Genomic DNA, 19,305 nt, shown 5'->3' with positions numbered 1-19,305 from the left:
CCTGCAAAAATGGCCAATGAATCTAGGTATTAAAACACTGTTTCTAATAACTGGCAACTCATAGGTGGAATTGTGATGGAAAATGAGAATATTCGTAACACCATAGGAGATGCAGTGATGTAGAGATTAGACGGCTGTCAGAACGGTAGGCCTTCTCAAGCTAGAGACCCTGCCATTACTTTCTCTCTCTCGTTCTTTCTCGCACTCACTCTCTTTGTGCTGCGTATCCTGCATGAGTTGACACAGTTTACTTTCTGTAGCCAGGGAGCCTCTTGTGTACATGAAAAGAGAGAAAATCCTCCACACAAATCCTGCTTTGTGATGAAATAGACTCACAACAGGTCAGCTAATTCAAAGACACTCCAGGGAGGGAGGGAAAGAGGGAGCGAGAGAGAGCAAGAGAGCAAGAGAGAGGTGGAGAAAAAGAGAACATAGAGAGAGAGAGAGAGAGAGAGAGAGAGAGAGAGAGAGAATAACTGTACTGCATTATCTGTATTTATGCTCATTGTAAATGCCTTGGCTTTAAGAGGCTCTACGGCAGCAGCTTTACACAGCTCTAAGATAAGATGCTCTGTTGTTTCCTTTGTGAGGAATCAGTCAGCAAAGCCTCAGCTGGAGCACAGTGCTGCTTTAAAAGGGTCTCTGCAGGATCTTGGACATTTCCCTCCATCCACCAACTTATAGCTTTCTGAGTATGAGTCAAATGAATCAGCAAAGTTATATCTGACACTTCTCCTCCCACATACACTCTTTTGTGGTTAGCTAGCTCTTTACACTATAGTTCAGTCAGGTTATCAGAGGTGCTGAATTCCTCCCTCTCTCTTGAGATTGACTTATACTGTGGTTTTAGTCATCTTACAGAAGCAGGCGAATGTGGCATTAAGAGTCTCGCCTAGGGGTGGGCGATATGGCTGATATAGCGCCATGATACTTGGAGACATTGTCATTGTACACAAAATTAGAAATGCACAAAAAAGCACCAGTAGATCCAGTACAATTACACCTTCTTTATAAAGAAATATGCAGTATAGTTTTTCAGTGTTGAATGTATTAATGATATGCTACATGTCCAAATGTTTGTGGACACCCCTTCTAATTCAGTTAGATACTTTTATGTTGCACCCCTTGCTGACACAGATTTGCAAATGCACAGGCATAGCTTGTCTAGTCCCTGTAGAAAAGTATTGCCAGAAGAATAGGACTCTCTAGAGTAGATAAACATGAACCTGTTGGCACCATGCCTAATGCCATGTGTTGGCTAGATGGGTATAACGTCTCTGAGGAAGCTGTGGGGCAGTGGAACTGTGTTCTCTGGATTGATGGTGCTCCATCCAGTATTTTTGGGATACATTGGGGTGGTGTTAATCCAACATCATCTTGACCTCACTAATGCACTTGTTAAAAACAACACAACACTATTCTGACTCAGACATAGTGCAAAAGGGCATTTAGGAATAGTTTCCAGATTTGTTGTTGTCATCAGCCCTGACAGTTTTTAGATTGATGTTTTTAGATTTAGAGTGATGCAAAATGCTCACATTAGCATAGCTAAAGCTCAGAGAATTGACTGTTATGTCATGCCAGTCTTTTGTTTGTATATTACCATTCATTCATTCACTCGGTAAAACAGCATGAGGTCAGCACTCTGTACAGTGCAATGTATGTTATTTTTTGATTGATAGTAAATTCACTTATGGTTCTACAGATGTACAAATCTCAGCCTGTACGGATATTGATTTCAGCACCAAGGACAAGGCCAGCTCTGTGCTGTTTATAGAGCTGATATACAGTACTCAGTGTACTGTGAGTGAAGTATACTGTGTCTACAGCAAAACGAGGAACATATATATGCACATATGGACATATGGACAGAAGTATCCATATTGATTTACGAATTCTGTGTATCATTACATTTTTTCCTACTATATAATAGATTTCGGAACTACTATTTTTAGGCCCAGTCATTTCAGTTCGGATGCTTGCATAGATAAAACCCCCCATCCCACCCACTTCAAACCAACAGAGTGCATCAAAGGAGTATTAGAAGCAGAGTAAAAGGAGTATTTCAGTGATACAGTTTTTGAGACTATACACTGTTTAGAACATGAATTGTTTTGAACTGCATTGAAAATGCCATACCCTCACTCCTACAGCTCATTCTCGCTTTCTCCCTCTCTCCCTCTCTTTGTGTCTCTCTCGCCCTAACTGGGAGTTTTTCAGGAGAGTAGGAGGAAAGAAATGCCTTGAACATTAGCATGAGTCATCTATCATATTATCTCTCATCTTGTCCATTACTATGCCATTATACCTTTTCATGTGTATGTGTGTGTGTGTGTGTGTGTGTGTGTGAAGGGGTGGCATGCACATCTTGGCTGCTTGGCTATTCTGAAGCTCCATTAGTGAGTATGCTGCTGAGGCTCTCTGTGGACTCAGGGATTTCCCTGAAAGTCACACCTGTTTTCTTTCTATGTGCCACTGTTTACATTATGATCATTATGGGAAAAATCTGGTTTGGGCAAAAGCGCCTTATGCACTCGGCCTATTACCGAAGCTGGTAATTGTCCCTTTGACACCACTCTGATTTTCTATACTCATGTTTTCCGAGTGCTTGTAGGATTTGGGATTTAAGGCTTATCTGTGCATGATTGAATGGCAATCACAGGGATCAGAGTGTAGAACACATCTGGGGCATGCACTTCCAGGAAGATGGTATGGACACACGCTTACACACATGTGCCACACACACATATATGCATGTAAAACAGACTTATCTGAATGTCAAATAGTTTGTGTTCTTTTGATAAGTTATTATAATATTTTTAATATTTTTTACTTTGTCTAGCTGTTCTTTACATTGTGCGAACAATTTGTGGAATAAAGTATTACATTAATGTATATTCACATGAAATGAAATAAGTTTTCCTTCTCTTATACATGAATCATCAATTACATTAATACCACCTCCCTATTATTGACTAGGTCCCCCTTCTGCCGCCACAACAGACTACTCGAGGCATGGAATCCACATGACCTTTGTAGGTATCCTCTGGAATCTGGTACCAAGATGTCAGCAGCAGATCCTTTTAGTCCTTTAAGTTGTGAGGTGGTTGCAACTGACCACTGCATACCAAAAGAACCCCAAAAGAGCTGCCTGGTGTTTTTGAGATGCTCGGACTCATCTAGCCATCACAATTTGGCCCTTGTGAAAGTGGCTACGATTATTATGCTTGTCAATTTCTCCTGCTTTTAACAACTCACCTTCAAGAACTGACTGTTCAGTTGCTGCCTAATATATCCCTTCCCTTGACAGATCCGACTGTAGATGAAGATAAGTGTTTTTACTTCACCAGTCAGTGGTGCTAATGTTATGGCTGATCTGTGTACAGTTATGTTTTTGAATATTCTGGCCTGTGCAAAATCAGTGGTTTAATAATTCCACTAATATTAATATCATCAACCAATAGCTAAACACCACAGCCGTAGGAACCAGGAAGGATAAGGTTCCTATTCCCTTGGTGTTTAGCTAGAACTGTGGTATCAGTAATGAGAGCACAAAATGACAAACAGAAGACCTTTTTTAAACAAGCAGAAAGAACATAAAAGCGGAAGCTCTGAGAAAAGGGCTTTCACAGAGTTCAGTACCTCACTCCTACTCTAGACCCTAGACGACCCAGACTCCAGACAAAGGCTCACAATAACACCTCTTTGCACAGACCGCCCTGCTGTCTGTACACCTACAATAGCACCTCTCCACAGAGCTTCCATTGCTGCCGATTCGGCTGCCCCTTGCGCCTCGGCACATCTCTTTCAAGTATTTCATTTTCTTTCTCTTTGTTTGCTTTGAGGAGAAGGACAGAGACGAAGGCTTTTTCATTTTTGGACGTGTGGAGGACAGATTGTCAATGTTAATTATAAAGAAAAAAGGGAGGATATATTTTATGTTATCTTTATTGAGATATTATCTATAGAAAAGGACAGAAATACAGCCAGAATTCAGTGAAATTCCTTTGGCACACTTTGCATGCACACAGTGATTAGAATCTACCCATAGATCTTCAGTATTGTTCAAAGGACTATGTGGCCATTCCAAAGCTTCAGCTTGTATTTCCTAATGTAGTTCAGGATGGCTTTTGAGAATGTTTTGAATAATTGAATATTCAATTATAGATTCAAGCCTCTTTTCCACTTCAGTTTATTTGCTGATTGTCAAATTGGCTTCCAGAAATTGATGATATTTACTTAAATCAGTTAGGGAGTTCAAGTTATTTTTCCTTTGAGTCTCTTAGTGCTGAATATCAACTAATACTGATCCGATCTTTGTGTTTATATAAATAATACAGCCACACAGTTTAGATAAGATGTGCAGCTAATGAATACTGAAGTCAAATCACTTTATTATTAGTAACAGTTTCTATAATAAGACATTCTGGACTGATTTAACTCAATTTAGCTAGTTTATGCTTTTCTTGAAATGACTGTTTTATAGTTTGTCTTTAATATCTTAAGATCCAGTCTGACTCACCTCTCTGACCATTTAAAGTTCCTTTAAAATACTATAGTGAAAGAACTGGTTTATATGGGGTGCATGTGCTCTGATTTGGGTTTCTACAACATGTGTGCATTAGCATTGGTGTTAGCCCCCACTCGGTTCTGAACTCGCTTATCAGTGCTGGTTTTAAAACAAATGCACATGTTTTTCTCACCTGTCAAACAATGTTTCAGTGATATTATCTAGATGTTGTTTTTAGATTTACCTTCCTTATCTTCCCTTGACTTCCACAGTTCCCCTTAACCCAGTGTGCAGCGGCATTTGGGCATTGGAAGGGAAAACACTGGAAGCACTTTGATATCTTTTTGTAGACTTTCAGTTGGCAAGCTGACTAGAGGAGCTCATGTTTGTAGTGTATTAGCACATGGCTAGAAGAGTGAGGGAATGTGTGGTTGTGTTGTGTTGCACCTAAATACACAAAATAGATCATTTGACCAGTGTTCCAAAACATTTGGGTATGAATGGGACACATAATCAACACCAGTGAGAGTTATTAGGTCTGTTTGTTTGTGTGCTGTTCGACATGTGTATAAGCAGTGGAGTGAGTGTGTGCTTGTATGCAGCAAAGATTCTATTATCATTGATTATACTGTATGCACAGACGAGTAAACAGCGCTGAAAGCTGCTTCTAGGCCTGGCTCTTTACCCAACCCATCCCCACCCTTTTCCTGCACTCTCTCCCACTAGCCCCACTATTAAACAGAATTACTGCTCTGCCACTACACACAGCCACTGCTTCCAAATGGCTTTTCCCCCCTCCGTTCATAAAGGCAAGAAAGTGCTGAGGAAATTGTAAACAGCTGCTCTTTATCCAATGTATCAAGTTTATTTTTCCAGAGCAGAGCAAGAGACGATCTTCCTTTGTACGTCCTCTGAACGTTTGATGTGTTGGGTTTGAGTAACTGCCCTTGAAAGAATGCATTTCTGGTCTAAGATATCAGAGCTACACAACCAACAGCAACTATAAATTTCCTGCCAGACGTCAGACACTGGAATAAGGAAAGAGGGTGGATTTGAATTTCACTCTGATGTGCTCTTAGCTGCACAGTGCAAAGTGGGAAGCAGCTATACTGAAATCTGTTAATCTGGAAACGGATCTTTCACTTATTTTTATGAACATGTTCAGGTTGGTCTAGATCCCCTGCACATAGTGACTAAGATTTAATGTAATATGAGAAATAAAACTTTAGATGAGAAGAATTGTACAGATTAAGGTTTATATTAAGGTACTATTTGGATGCAAACACTGCAGTTTCTCTACTTTTCCTGAGTTAAAGCCTTCAGGGGGCCACCAGTAAATCATAAGACCGATAAATTCACTGACATAGGCATTGACGGAAATCCCACTGAAATTCTCACATAAGAAAAACACATTCAGGAAAGGTATCATATTGTTGAATACTGCAAAGTGGTTACAGTCATGTGAAGGAATTATGATTCCCCCTGAAAACCTTTTCTATTTAATCATATGGACATTTGATATTCATTTAAAGCATGTAGTGTAAACTACACCTACACTGAGGAAATGTCTTCAAAAATATTTGTAAGCTGCGAGTAATAGAAGTGCAATTTTCTTGTGAGGAAAAAGTTAGGACACTGCCACATTTATTACTGCTTAAATTTATATGTACCAAACTCTTATTATTCAACTATGCCAAAGATGTTTGACATTCTGGGGCTCTTTAAATATTTGCTTTTTTGTGGAGTTTGTGGAGTTGTGGTGATGAAGTGAAAAGTGTTGATGTGGCCTCAGCTCCACTCTGTCCGAGGCCTACGTGTTCTATGTCCTCTCTCAGCAGCCTCTGAGCGTGGTCATCAGAGCATCATTGATCCAGGCCTGTGTTTTTCATGGGCTTTGATTAATAGCAGATCCCAGTCCAGCTTGACCGCTCCACACAACTGCTTATGCAACTCTGGAAAGGGAGCCTCAACCGTGTCATGATTTGCTTGTTGTGTAATGTGTCATGACATGGGTGAGTTTGAGTCAAACGGAGTGTCGGAGCCAGAGGGATGTGTGTATGTGTGTGAGAATGTGTGTGTGAGAAATAGAGAGAGAGAGAGACATGGCTGGTATGCAATATGTGGAGTTGCTGACTCAGTGGGCAGGCCTAGAGCACTGTGTGCTTCTATTTAAGGCTCCCTCTAAAGGCTCGATTCAAGGACAGCACTTTTCTGAACATGAATGAGGCTAGGATCACATGGGTGGAATGTGGACTAGGTTGGTTCCGGATGGGCATGGGCTCTGAGTGGGTTTGTCCATTTGTTGTTACGGGAACCCGTTTGGGCTTCCCAAATGGGCTCCAACGTTACAGCCCAAGCTAATCTCACATGGGTCCCATCTTGGCCCCATGTGCAATTTACAACCCAGATGGTGCCCATGTTTAACTCCTCCTAGCCCCAATACTGGCCATGATGGAACACTGGTGGGCATCCATATGTGGGGCCAACATGGAACCCATGAACAAAACTTTCTGGTTGCCAGTTGGGCTAGCCATGCAGGCCCCTCATGGGCATGTTATCTGGGCACTGAGCGCACATCCCAGACCCTCACATGTCTTAATGTTTTGGCTCATTGGTGTGTTTATGGCTCCATGTCCTGCCCTTGTATAGAAAGAAACCTCTGTGCATGTGTATGCATGCATTTTCCTGTAGTTGTTCTGTTGCTGTGGTCTTTAGATCTTCTCTCTCTCTCTCTCTCTCTCTCTCTCTCTCTCTCTCACACACACACACACACACACACACACACACACACACAGGGAGGAGGAAATAGGCCACAAAGTAAATATAGCAGTACACTCTGAACTTTTATTTATCACTGCTCCAAAAAGGCACTGATGACAGTGCGCTGAAACAAGCCACTGTTTATTACAATGTTGAGGATACTGCGCCCTCTACAGATGAACTCATTCATTGACCTAATCTCTTCATTCACTCACTGAGATCAGTGAGTGCTACATCCAGCCAGCAGATGGCGGTGCTAAACAGGCTTTGTGTTAATCATTAAAGGCAAATTGTGTTTTATTTGTGTAAATAAAACTAGAAGTGGATTCGAATTATATTCCATATACACGTAGTTACCTGTGGAGAGCATTTGTGTTTTTTCATGTCTCCATAATACTCTCTTACTCTGTGGGAAGACAGTGGGACATAATGATAGGTTGTCTGCATATTAGAACATTTGTACATATTGCAATAGACAATGTAGAGAACTTGTATTGTAACATGCAAATGTATGTTAATAATACTGCCTACACTGTAATAGTAGATTAATTATGCATTAAAATATATCAATATATCAATTCTATCACTCAAGGTTTTTTCGACAATGTAAGCCCAAAGGTGAGGACTGTATCTAATAGGAAGGTATCTCAGCTCTGGCATCAAGTTATTTGTCTAAACTAAGGAATCCTGCTATGTGAAACACCCCCTCAGGACATAGACTAATGAGAGGTTGGAGGATTCACTTGTAACCTGGTGGCTGCCTCTAAAACAACCTACCAACTTCCTATATGTCTCATCAACTGAGGAACACCCCCCACGCACACGTACGCAAACACACCCACACGCTCAGTTTTGTTTCAGACCCCTCTAGTCAGATTGTTTCCTCTCTAAAAGACAGGATGGGCTCTCTGGCTAGTACATGATCAACACCATATGGCGCCGCCCCATCTTATCTGTCACTCATGCTCAGCATAGCGTGGAGATACTGTTCACAACACCAATATTTCCCTCACACTCCACTGGCGCAATATGTCGTTTTTTTATTGGAGGGGTCCACCATTCTTGATGATCAGACGTTCGAGTCATGTGCATTCATTTTTATTCGTGTTTCCGTCAGATAAATTTAATACATAGTATTTAAGTCGTATTTGAATCAAGTGAATTCAGTGCCTCACTTTTTTAATTCATATTTGAATCAAGTGAATTCAGTGCATCACTTTTTTAATTCATATTTGAATCAAGTGAATCCAGTGCATCACTTTCTGAATCACCTTTGAATCAAGTGAATCCAGTGCATCACTTTCTGAATCACTTTTTACTCACTTTATACAATCGAATGTGCATAGACAATATATTATTGAAACCTAAGTAGTGCCATGGTGAACACTGAGCCCATGCTTTTCCCAGTCATGCCTATAGTGTGTTATTTGATAAAGCTTACTGTATGCCTGATGCATTAAAAAAGCAGTCCATGCTGAAACTCCTTAGAACTATTCAGTGTTTTAATGTACATGAATGCATAAATAGTACATTTAGAAACTTATTCAATGTTTACATATGTTTTCCAAGTACTTTAAAAGTATCTTTAAAAAGATTCTATTCCAATTAATTTTGGACCCTTTATGGTTGCCCAAGTGTTTACACAACACACACACTAGGATTACAAGGTTTTAATAAGACAGCATCATTTAGAAAGACAAACAGCAAGCAAGACAGAGACAGATAGAGAGATAGAGAGAGAGACGGGACTTGAGCGGGTGGCCTATGTCGGGTTGTCTGTCGACAGCTTGGCATCCCTGCGGGTACGGCTACTGCAGCCTTCCTCCCTGTGATCTCCACTGGCAGCTGCTAGGCCAAATAGGATTGTCCTGCAGATTACTGTGTGTGTGTGTGTGTGTCAGGGCAGGGGAGACAGGGGGCTGGGGTGGGTACAAAAAGTATGTGTAGTCCTATAGTAGTGCTTGTTAAGAGTCTGCTTTAACATGGCTGTGGGCATATTCTCCCTCTGTTCCACCTCCGTCTTCATTCTGTTGAAATATTCATCATTAGAGTCGAGCTATTCCACTCATCTGATCCCAGACAGGCTCTGGGTCCTTTTGACTGCCAGCATGAAGAGCCAAAAAAAGAAGAGGGGAGGATCTCGCTTCTATGGGGATACAAAATAGCAATAGGAGATGGGTGTAATTACAGATAATTGCTCCAGGACTGTAGCCACAATTAAAAGATTACACGTAATGAATGGAATGGTGGAAATTTAGACAGTGCGTGGGGAAAAACAACAAAAGAGAGATAGAGGGAGCGAGAGAGATAGGGAGAAGCTTCATGTGTTTTACTTTGTGTCCCGTCTCCTCATACATTTTTACCAGTCTGATAGCCCAATTATATTACTGGTGAATCCCATGACCTGCTGACTATGCTGGACAAACTAAATGGAGCTGTCCGGAGTGCTGAAACGAGGAGAGGCCATTATCTCTCAACAATGCCTAATAGCCCAGCTTGAACATTCTCCACAATTACACAGAGATATAAAGGTAAAATTCAGCCCATCTACACGGCATGAATGAAACATGCATATGCACATATGTGGAAATCCCCCTCCTCTTCCTGGATAGTAGCCCTTAGTTAGGTCAGTTGGTAAAATCATTATTTACAAGAACGGATGGCATTCTCATCTAAATACTAGGTGTAGGGTCATACATGCTTCCTCAAATAAGCAAATAAGCAAGTCGTTCCAGGAGTAATTCTGGGTGTCCAGGCTATTAACCTTTATGTTGGAAAAGATGTTCTGATGTGCTCGAGTTGCATTAGGATAAATATGAGGGGAATTATGACGTTTAAGATTTTTAATGATCCAATTATGGAGACAGCTGTTGTACTGCATAGCAATGCAGCACCACAAGCAGTTTCCTAGCAACCAGTATGATGGTAAAGTATTTCCCCCAGAGAAGTGCCATGCCCGATACAGTCAGAGCTGGAGGCGGGGGGCAGCTTAGAGTGCTGAATGGAAAATGTCTATGTCTTTTTTTTTTTATGCAGGTCTCTATGTAGTATGCTAATTTGCAGAAATAGTGTGTATGTGTGTGTTTATTTGCATGCTTGTGCACATACTTATGTCCAAACAAAAAAAAATATATTCTGGAAATATACAACTCAAGGATTTTATTGGAAGCATATAATAATATATACTGATTTTGATAGGGTAAATGTGCGGGTCTGTGCATGTATGTATGACTATGGAATATGTGTGTGAGTATGCTTGTTTATCCCATATATTTATTGTAGGTCTACCCATACAAAAAAGCAACATACAGAGCATATGCTGTTATGTCTTGGAATATTTATGATGGCATATAACCATGCATTTGAATTTCATAGGCAAATACAGTGTGTGTGGGGTGTGTGTGTGTGGGTGTATTACAGGAGTGCCTCTCGTGAGCAGTGCATGAGCACATGCCTCTCTCTCTTTTCATTGAAGGAACCACAGCACTGATGAGTTGTCATTGTGCGTTGTGTGTCCATTCATTAGATGATAAGTGCAAATGCCAGTGGGGAACTGAGCGATGGAGCGAGCTGCTCAGTTCTTTAATTGGAATGACATCACATGTAAACCTGGCTGACAAAGAGGCTTGCCTCTGGGCTGGGTTTAAAGCACTCAACCAAAACTACACATCCATCTGGTTCTGCTGTGCTCTCTTTCTCTCTCTCTTTCTCTCTCTTTCTCTCATTCACTCACTCACACACCTCGTAATGTCTCTCATTATGATTTTCATGTTCGCTCTGTGTGCAACAGCCTGGCTGTTCCATAGCAATTTCCATCCTGCATAATGGTGTGTGAACTGCCAGGTTTAATGAATGTCATAGTAAAACACATTGCATTGATTCTCTATGTGTTGGGTGGTGGCAAGCACCAGAGTCAGACTTGGTAAAGTTCTTCCATTGGGATTCAGCAGAGACAGCTGGTTGAAAAGGGATTTTCTCAGCCTTCTCAGTCAGTGAATGTTTGCTAGTCTTTCTCTGGCACACCCTGCAGATGGTCCCCCATGCAAATCCCATTACTGTGAATGCTTTAAGGAGAGGGTTCTACTCTTAATGTGAAGGCAGGCCGTCTGGCAATGAGCAAATAAGCTCTTTGAATGCTGCTTGTTTTGGACCACTAGTTAAGGTAATAACCATCCCACGCAAAAGTCCAACAATAATAATCACAATGTGTGCTCGATTTAGCACAACATTTCATTCAGAAGAAAATCAATAATGAGGTATCAATGGATCATGCTCTAACACCATGGCTGTCGTCAGTCAAGATCCAGTTCATTTGCTGATCCATAATAACGAACTTGTTTTGGAGGCATGGTGCATCTAGAGGCAGGTACGGAGAGGCACCCCCAGGTCAGACAATTACTACACATCAATGCAAGCAATTAGCCATGACTTAAATATCATGGTGGTATAATTGTTCACCATGTTCACGGTGCAGCCTTGATGCACATCACTGCATGGGCTAACCTGCAGACAAAGAAAGCCCCAAGGCCTCACTTTTTGTTGTTGTTTGTTTTTATTTTATTTTTATATTTTATATTTTATATATATATGTTTTGTTTTCTAATTAATGGAACATAAGACCATGACGTAGCCTTCCTTTATACACTATTAAAAATAAAGGTTATTTGAGGCTATTCCACAGAAGAACCACTTTTGGTTAACCTACATGCTTTAAAGAACCATTTTAATATTCAGTTAACCTCTAGGTTCTAGATCAATTATAGGTTGTTCTAGAATCACATATTCAAGCTAAGAACCTTTATTTTATTGAATTATCTTGCCCAACCCCCTCTCCCTGCCCAATTACAAATGCTAGCTTGGTCTCCCCTTATCACACAATAATACCAAGCTGGAAGAGGGGGGGTTGCATGTGACATGTAAAGCTCCACCACATCTTTCTGAATTGTCACTAATACAACATTTCTGAACAGCTCAACAGCAGATATGTTATGTTATGATCTGTAAGATTAACTTCGTCTGGGAATTTACCACAAAATGACTGAGATAAAACTGACAACTATATGAAAATTCACAGTCCTAATGATTTCAAAAGGTGAAAAGATGACCATGACTCAAGGTTTAAAATGAAAAGATTTTAATTGTTTCTGCATTACAGAGATAATACAAAGAAGACAAATATGAAAAAGAGTAAAAAGATACAGGTTCACACTTGTTTGAGTGTGCGCTGATCATCATTTTTAAAAACATCTCATCCAAATGCTAGGGTGAGCATATTTTTGTTTTAAATAAAGTAGAAGATCCTTGAGAACATTTGTTGGTTCTTCAGTTTGAAACTGTGGAGGAAACTCTTAAGGTGCTTTGAGGAACCTTCTAAAAACATTTTCTTAAAGATTCTGTAAAGAAACTTAAGAGTTTTCTCCACAGTTTCAAACTGAATAATCTACAAAGGTTCCTCAAGGATCTTATACTTTTAATAGGAGGCTGTGGCTGAGAGGTTTCCAGTAGGTCTAAGTAGGCCTTGGACTATAAGCCATGGCATCCTAAAATCTCTAAAGGATGTGAAGGAGAAGAAATAAGTGAATGGGAAAGTTCTTCTGGCCTGTATGTGACCTTATGCCATGTAGAGCTGAGCTGACTTCAACATCTCAATCATAACATAAACATCTCTCCTTCAAACAATCTTTAAGGCCTGACCAGTAATTGTGGCACAGCTAAATATTAAAGTAAGTATATTAAAGTAAGGGGGGGGGGGGGCTCTCTGGCCGCCCCCTTTAGCTAACAGACACCAGCACTGATTAGCATTGTGAGTAATTGGAAGGAGGGATAGCCATCCTATCTACCCAGACTGTGGCATTGCTGGTGATAATAGAGGGTCTGTTCTGCATCTAAACTACACATTATTGAACTGCAGAATCTAGGACTGTCATGATTAGTTGGTCAATATATAGATATATACACATATTTTCCTAATTTGTTAGAGGTTGGGTTTTGCCTATTTTAATGTATAGCTTTGAAAAAAAAGTTAATTACTAAGTTAGAAAAACTAAGTTAATCATGAAAAGAATTAGATTAGAAATAATAGATTACTCTTTTACTAATACAATCAATAGTCACACCCCTAGATTAAACACCAGCAGACTCTTTTATGTGATTTAGAAGCATTAGGGTATTAGATTTTAGACAGAGCGTAGAAGTGGTAGTAAAGGTATAGCGTCTGAAGAAGGTAATAATTAAGACACTACCTCTGATCAGACTGCTGCCTCTACTGGGCCCTTTCAGATATCTTTCTAATTACTCAGTGCAGCAGCCTGCCTCTTCACTGGCATTCACTGCTTTTCTATTCCTCTCATTTGGTCATTCTGTTTTTTTCCCTCTCTTTTTGCAATCTGTCTCCCTTCCCATCCAATCCCTTCCCTCCCTTCCTCCCTCTTTTCATCGTCAGACAGACACCAAGCTGCCCTGTTGATCATTAAAAGATGCCAGGTGGAATTTGTCATCAGCTGCAGCCTCCCCCTCTCTTGACAGAAAATCATTGATTTTTTTGTCACCGTGTTTAAATAATGATAAGCACTGTGTTCAGGGGAATGAGGAGGTGTGAAAGCAGGGCCATGTTGGAGTAGAGATGCATCAAAGAGGAGCAGAAGAATCAGATCAGACTGAAACAAGGCTTTCATTTACCAAAAAGGACTCGTAGCGCTGTGCTCTGTTTCTTAAGATGGTAACTAGCAAGCTGGTATAGCATGACCAGCACAACACCCTGATTATCCAAACTGTGATCTAAGCATAGCCACAAACAAATGGTAAGCACTGGCAAAACTGTCTATACCTGTTACATGTTATGATTCGTGGATTTATGATAAAACCATAGTTCATTATGGCGGTCTCAGGTCTCTCTCCAGGAAACAGAATATCCCGGCCACAGTATGTGTCTAATGCAGTACCAGCCTGCTATGTTGAGTCAGTTGATACTGCAAATGTGCATCAATATTGGCTTCAGCAGGAAGACGTTCAACTACACATATAAAATACCCCTGTGTGAGAACCTATGAATTGCAGATCAGGTTTTTTTTAACAGTGCTGTGGGATGGATTAGCACAATAAAGCAGATGGGGGAGAAGATGGGGAATTTGGTGTCTTCAGAGATGGAGTGGAGCAGAGAAAGTCCCTGCAGAGTCTAATATTAAAAGCAGCACGGAAATCAAATTTGCCCTGAGTTAATGCGCCCACAGCAAGGCTCCTAATCGAATTAATCATTGTCTGGTCTGCGATCACTTAAGGAGACTCGCTGTCACAAAAGGATCCGCCTGAAGTCTGGATCTGGAGATTTTGCCTGCGAGACACCTGACACCTTTCTTGTGTTCTTTCTCACTCGCTCTATTTTTCTGCTGCATTTGTGTACAGGACTGCTTTTGCTGTAGTGCTGAACAATATGTGCCATCCCAATGTGTTCATGTGCAATAGTCACATCGCAGGATGTGTAAAATCACGTGCAATGTCAAATTATATAAAACTTGTTATTCTATATTGGGACAGTAGTGGTTTAATGGTTAAACAGGGTTGTGGGTTCAATACTAAGTCTTGGCAAGCTCCCACTGTTGGGCCCTTGAGCAAGGCGCTTCACCCTCCCTGCTCCGCTGGACGCTGCAATGATGGCTGCCCACTGCTCTAGCCACGTGTGCTCACTGTCACTGTGTGTATTTAATCACTAGTGTGTGTGTGTGTGTGTGTGTGTGCTCACTTGCACGGATGGGTTAAAGGCAGAGGCGGATGCCAAATTCCATCTATGTCCAACATTACTAGTGAAAATGGTTGTCTTGTCTTGTCTACAACATTTTTGCCACTTGATCCAATATGAAACTCTACACTGTTTCAATGACATATCTACTAGAAGCAGATTATACCTGCCCTATATCATTCATTTTACTCCGATCTTGGATACACTGAGTGCATTATTAATATCATGTCATGTTGCATCATTGACTTCTGCTGACTCCTGGTGACTTCTGGTGAAGATTCCTGTATTTTTTAATATCGCAATAAACATACACTATATGGACAAAAGTATTGGGACACCTTTGCATTACACCTACAGCTTTTATGACATCTCATTTTAAATCCATAGGCATTAAAAATAAGAATTTGCAGCTACAACAGCTTCTGCGCTTATGGGATGGCTTTTTACAAGAGTTTTTACATTTTGCCCATTTGTCCAGAGGAGCATTTGTGAGGTCAGACACCTATGTGGAATGAGAGGGCCTGGCACACAATCTTAATTTCAGTTCACCCCGAAGGTGTTTGATGGGGATGAGGTCAGGGCTCTGTGAGGACCAGTCACGGTCTTTCACAGCAAACTCACCCAACCATTCACCCAACCAGCCTTTATGGACCTTGCTTCGTTCACTAGGGCACAGTCATGCTGGAACAGATAAGGGCCTTCCTGAAACTGTTTCCACAAAGTTAAATGCATACAGTTGTCCAAAATGTCTAGGTGTGCTGAAGCATTAAGATTTCCCTTGAGATAAAGGGCCTAAAGGCCAACCCCTGGAAAAACAACCCCATAACATTATCCCTCCTCCACCAAACTAGTCAGGCAGGGAAAATTTCCCTGGCATTCACCAAACCCTGACTCGTCCATCAGACTTCCAGATAGAGGAGCGTGATTTGTAATATAACAATGTGGAATATTTAGGAAGGAAGAAATTTTATGACCTGATTTCCTGCCAGGGTGGCAACCTATTACAGTACCACGCTGGAATTTAGCGAGTTCTTTAGAACCACCCATTTTTATACACCAGTGGCAATGAGACTGATTAAAGAACTGGTTAAAGATCATTAGTCTGTTAAAGATCAGAACATCTGTTGACTTTCAATAGAATGCAGTACATTCAGATACTGTGTGTATATCATCACTGTTCAGTGAAAAACATGTATCTCCAAAATGGCAAGCAAAAATGTCCGTACATTTGAATGGAATTTAATGTAAAATAAGAGAATTGTTTGGTCTATTCACCAAAGTTGTTTACACAGTTACAGGGTGTAGCTACAGGGCTCAAACGATGGAGAAAACGATGGAGAGATACATGTTTTTCATTGGACAGCAGCCATAGACAAAGCATACAGAGATGAGATTGAAAAATGCTTATCATCGCTGTCACACAAACACCCTGTAGCTTCATTTTGCTGTTTGCTGTTTTAGTTTTTGACATATAATGACATTATATTGTGTCATAATTTCATAGTAGAAATGCTCCAAAATTCCTCAGTATAAAATCTTTCCACACTGACTTCTCCTGTGAAGTACTTGTATATGTATAGTATCTGGCGAGGAAACCACTCACTGAATCTCAGTATACTAGAACAATCTATATTCATAGTAAGACATTCATCAGTTCTTATCAGTTTCCATTTTACATTGCATATAATGGTAGCAGTTTTTTGTGACAGTGGAGACCTGTAGTGGTTTCAGTCCTGTGTCAGTGAATGGAAGACACACTACACTCAATTTTCAATGATGAATCGTGCTCTTTTCAGTGTGGGTGGTCCAGTAGATTTACCCACTCTTGCTCGGCCCTCGTGTCCAGCTCGTTCAGCTCGTATTGACAAGCGCTGTCATTTCAGCACTGGACAGCACCAACCGAAGTGGGCGGGTCCTGTCATCTCTGTGGGCGGGGTCTGGCTCTGTAGCTCTGAGACGCAGCGGGTGAGAAAGCAAAAGACGGTCATGAGCCACAAAATACCCTCATAGACTGATCAGCAGCAGCGCAGCACCATCAGGCGCGCGACCGAGAAGACGGAGCGAACGCGCAGGGCTCAGCCCCTCCCCCTTTAAATCCGATCTTAACTCAAATCCTCATTTACGGCGATTCATGCCCCCCCCCTCCTCCCCCCATCCCTACGCCACTCTTCTTCGTTTCACAGCGCGAGAGAGGACTGCACGGCAACGCATCCGTCTATCCGTCTGTCGTGGGTCGCGCGCTCTGAAGGCGCATTGCTGAAGGTCTAGTTTTTTCTCTCTCTCTCTGCCGCTCGCCCTGGGACGCCTCTCTGATTTCAGGCGGTCGATGAGGAAGGACAAGAGCCTCCGGACAAACAGTAGCAACAGCAACAGCAGCAGCAGCAGCAGCAGAAGATCGTTCACCTATAGCGCACGAGCTACCGGCGTGCTGACACGCAGCGCCATGGAGCCGCCCACCGCCTGCTGATGCTGGAGGAACACGATGGGTTCTTGCATGTCCGCCTTAAGTCGCCGATCTAACGGGATCATAAATGGAGGAGGAGATTGACAACCGCAAAATCAACAACAGCTTCCTTCGGGACCACAACTATGCAACCGAAGGTATGGAGATGGATGTCGTGTATTTAAATTGAGGGGTGTAGGTTGCGGTGCACTCGAATAGAGTGTACTAAATGTAGGGAGGTTGGCATGGGTGGTGGGGGTGATATGGGTTAGTTAGGTTATTTGTCTAGTGTATTGGGCTAGTGCATTACATAGACATAGCTGTAGTGTATTTGAATAGTGTGGTGATATGAGTTATATATGGGTTGCTATGGTGTTTGTGAATTGGGGCGTTATGTAGGCTTGTACACTGTGGCTTTGAACAGTGAGGTGATATAGGTTAGATATGGGTTGCTATGGTGTGTTTGAATGGGGTAGACAGACCTGAACATTACATAGACATAGCTGTAGTGTATTTGAATAGTGTGGTGAAATAGGTTAGACATGGGTTGCTATGGTGGATTTGAATGGTGGGGTATACAGGCTAGTAGGTTACATAGGCTGCAATAGTGTGCTTGAATAGAATGGTGATATAGGTCAGGAAGGTTGCTATGGTGTATTTGAAGGGGAAGGTTATACAGGATAGTACATTGTGTGCTTGAATAGAGTGGTGATATAGGTTGGGTAGGTTACTATGGGGTGATATTGGTCAGATAAGCAGCTGTGGTATAATATAGGTCAGGAAGGCTGCTATGGTATATTTGACTGGGGGGGGGGGGGTTATGACCATATAGGTTAGGTTGGTAGCTATGGGATGTCTGAACGGCGGTGATATAGGTTAGATGGGCTATTACGTTGTATTTGAATACAGGGGGATAGAGGTCAGGTAGGTTGCTATGGGTTTTTTGAATGGGGTGGTATATGTTAAGTAGGTTGCTACAGTGCATTTGAATGGGGGTGATATAGGTTAGATAGTCTGCGTCAGTCTATTTGAGTGGTTAGGGTTTGATGGAGGTTCCATTGATAGGTTTGAAAGGGGGGATTATTTTCGCTAGGTAGACCACTGTGCTGTACATGTTGCTTACAGGACCCCGCCTTGTTCATACGTTTGCTCAAACATGCTGTAGTAAAGGGCTGCACAATCAGTGCCTTTACTAAAGGCCAGATCATTTGGTGGCAAAGCAATGATTGTGTGCTCAGAAACATAATAATATGTAATAATGTGCTTATACTTTGTGTTTGCTGTGTACAAAATAGGCCGTAATCTTTATTTTACCTCCACAACCACAGTGTTGAATCAACACTTGCCGTGTTAATACCCACAGTGTTCGTGTCAGACTGGTGGAGCGCTGTAAGGGTGGATTCAACATTGGACATTTTGCTGCGCATGTGGCCTTTTTAAAACCATGTTCTGGTTTTGGGTGATCTTATGACGTGCTGAGTGACTCGCCCAAAATTTTTAGAGCGTTACACATGACACGTGTCTCGTGTGATTAGTGCTCGATGTTCAGCAAAATCACCTTCAGATGCTCTGTTCTTTTTTAGAGCAGTGATGTGAACACTGATGCCAGGTTTCTTTGTGAATAGTTGCCCTGCAGTGGATCAAGCGTGCTATAAATAACATGATTTATTGATTCAAAATTCAGAAGAAAATGCAGAGCTCTGTCTGGCAGATTGTGCCTTGTAGTGCACCTTGCTGTTCTACAGCATGGCCTGTGGCGAGTGCTAGACATAGATGCGCATTTGCACTCTAATGTATGTCAGTATAAAAAGAGCTTTTATTCAGAGAACATTAAGGCCATTTATATTGGTCCATTCA

At 41.5% G+C, this 19,305-nt stretch overlaps 1 protein-coding gene across 3 annotated transcripts in view; it reads left to right on the top strand.

Moving 5' to 3' along the window:
• Window positions 1-19,305, top strand: part of LOC140540721 (serine/threonine-protein phosphatase 2A 55 kDa regulatory subunit B beta isoform-like) — a 60,171-nt gene that overhangs the window by 12,367 nt on the left and 28,499 nt on the right. The window contains exon 1 of one of the 3 annotated variants that reach the window (XM_072663140.1): window positions 16,966-17,606. The exons of the other annotated variants lie outside the window; for them this stretch is intronic. Coding sequence (XP_072519241.1) covers window positions 17,537-17,606 — 70 coding nt within the window. The 5' untranslated portion in view covers window positions 16,966-17,536. Of the gene's footprint in view, window positions 1-16,965; window positions 17,607-19,305 lie in introns of those variants that run through there. 3 annotated transcript variants of the gene reach the window in all.

The sequence above is a fragment of the Salminus brasiliensis genome, chromosome 19 (assembly GCF_030463535.1).
Source record: "Salminus brasiliensis chromosome 19, fSalBra1.hap2, whole genome shotgun sequence".
Taxonomy (NCBI): domain Eukaryota; kingdom Metazoa; phylum Chordata; class Actinopteri; order Characiformes; family Bryconidae; genus Salminus; species Salminus brasiliensis.
The sequence above is the reverse complement of the archived record's forward strand: the minus strand, read 5'-3'. Positions and strand labels throughout refer to the sequence as shown.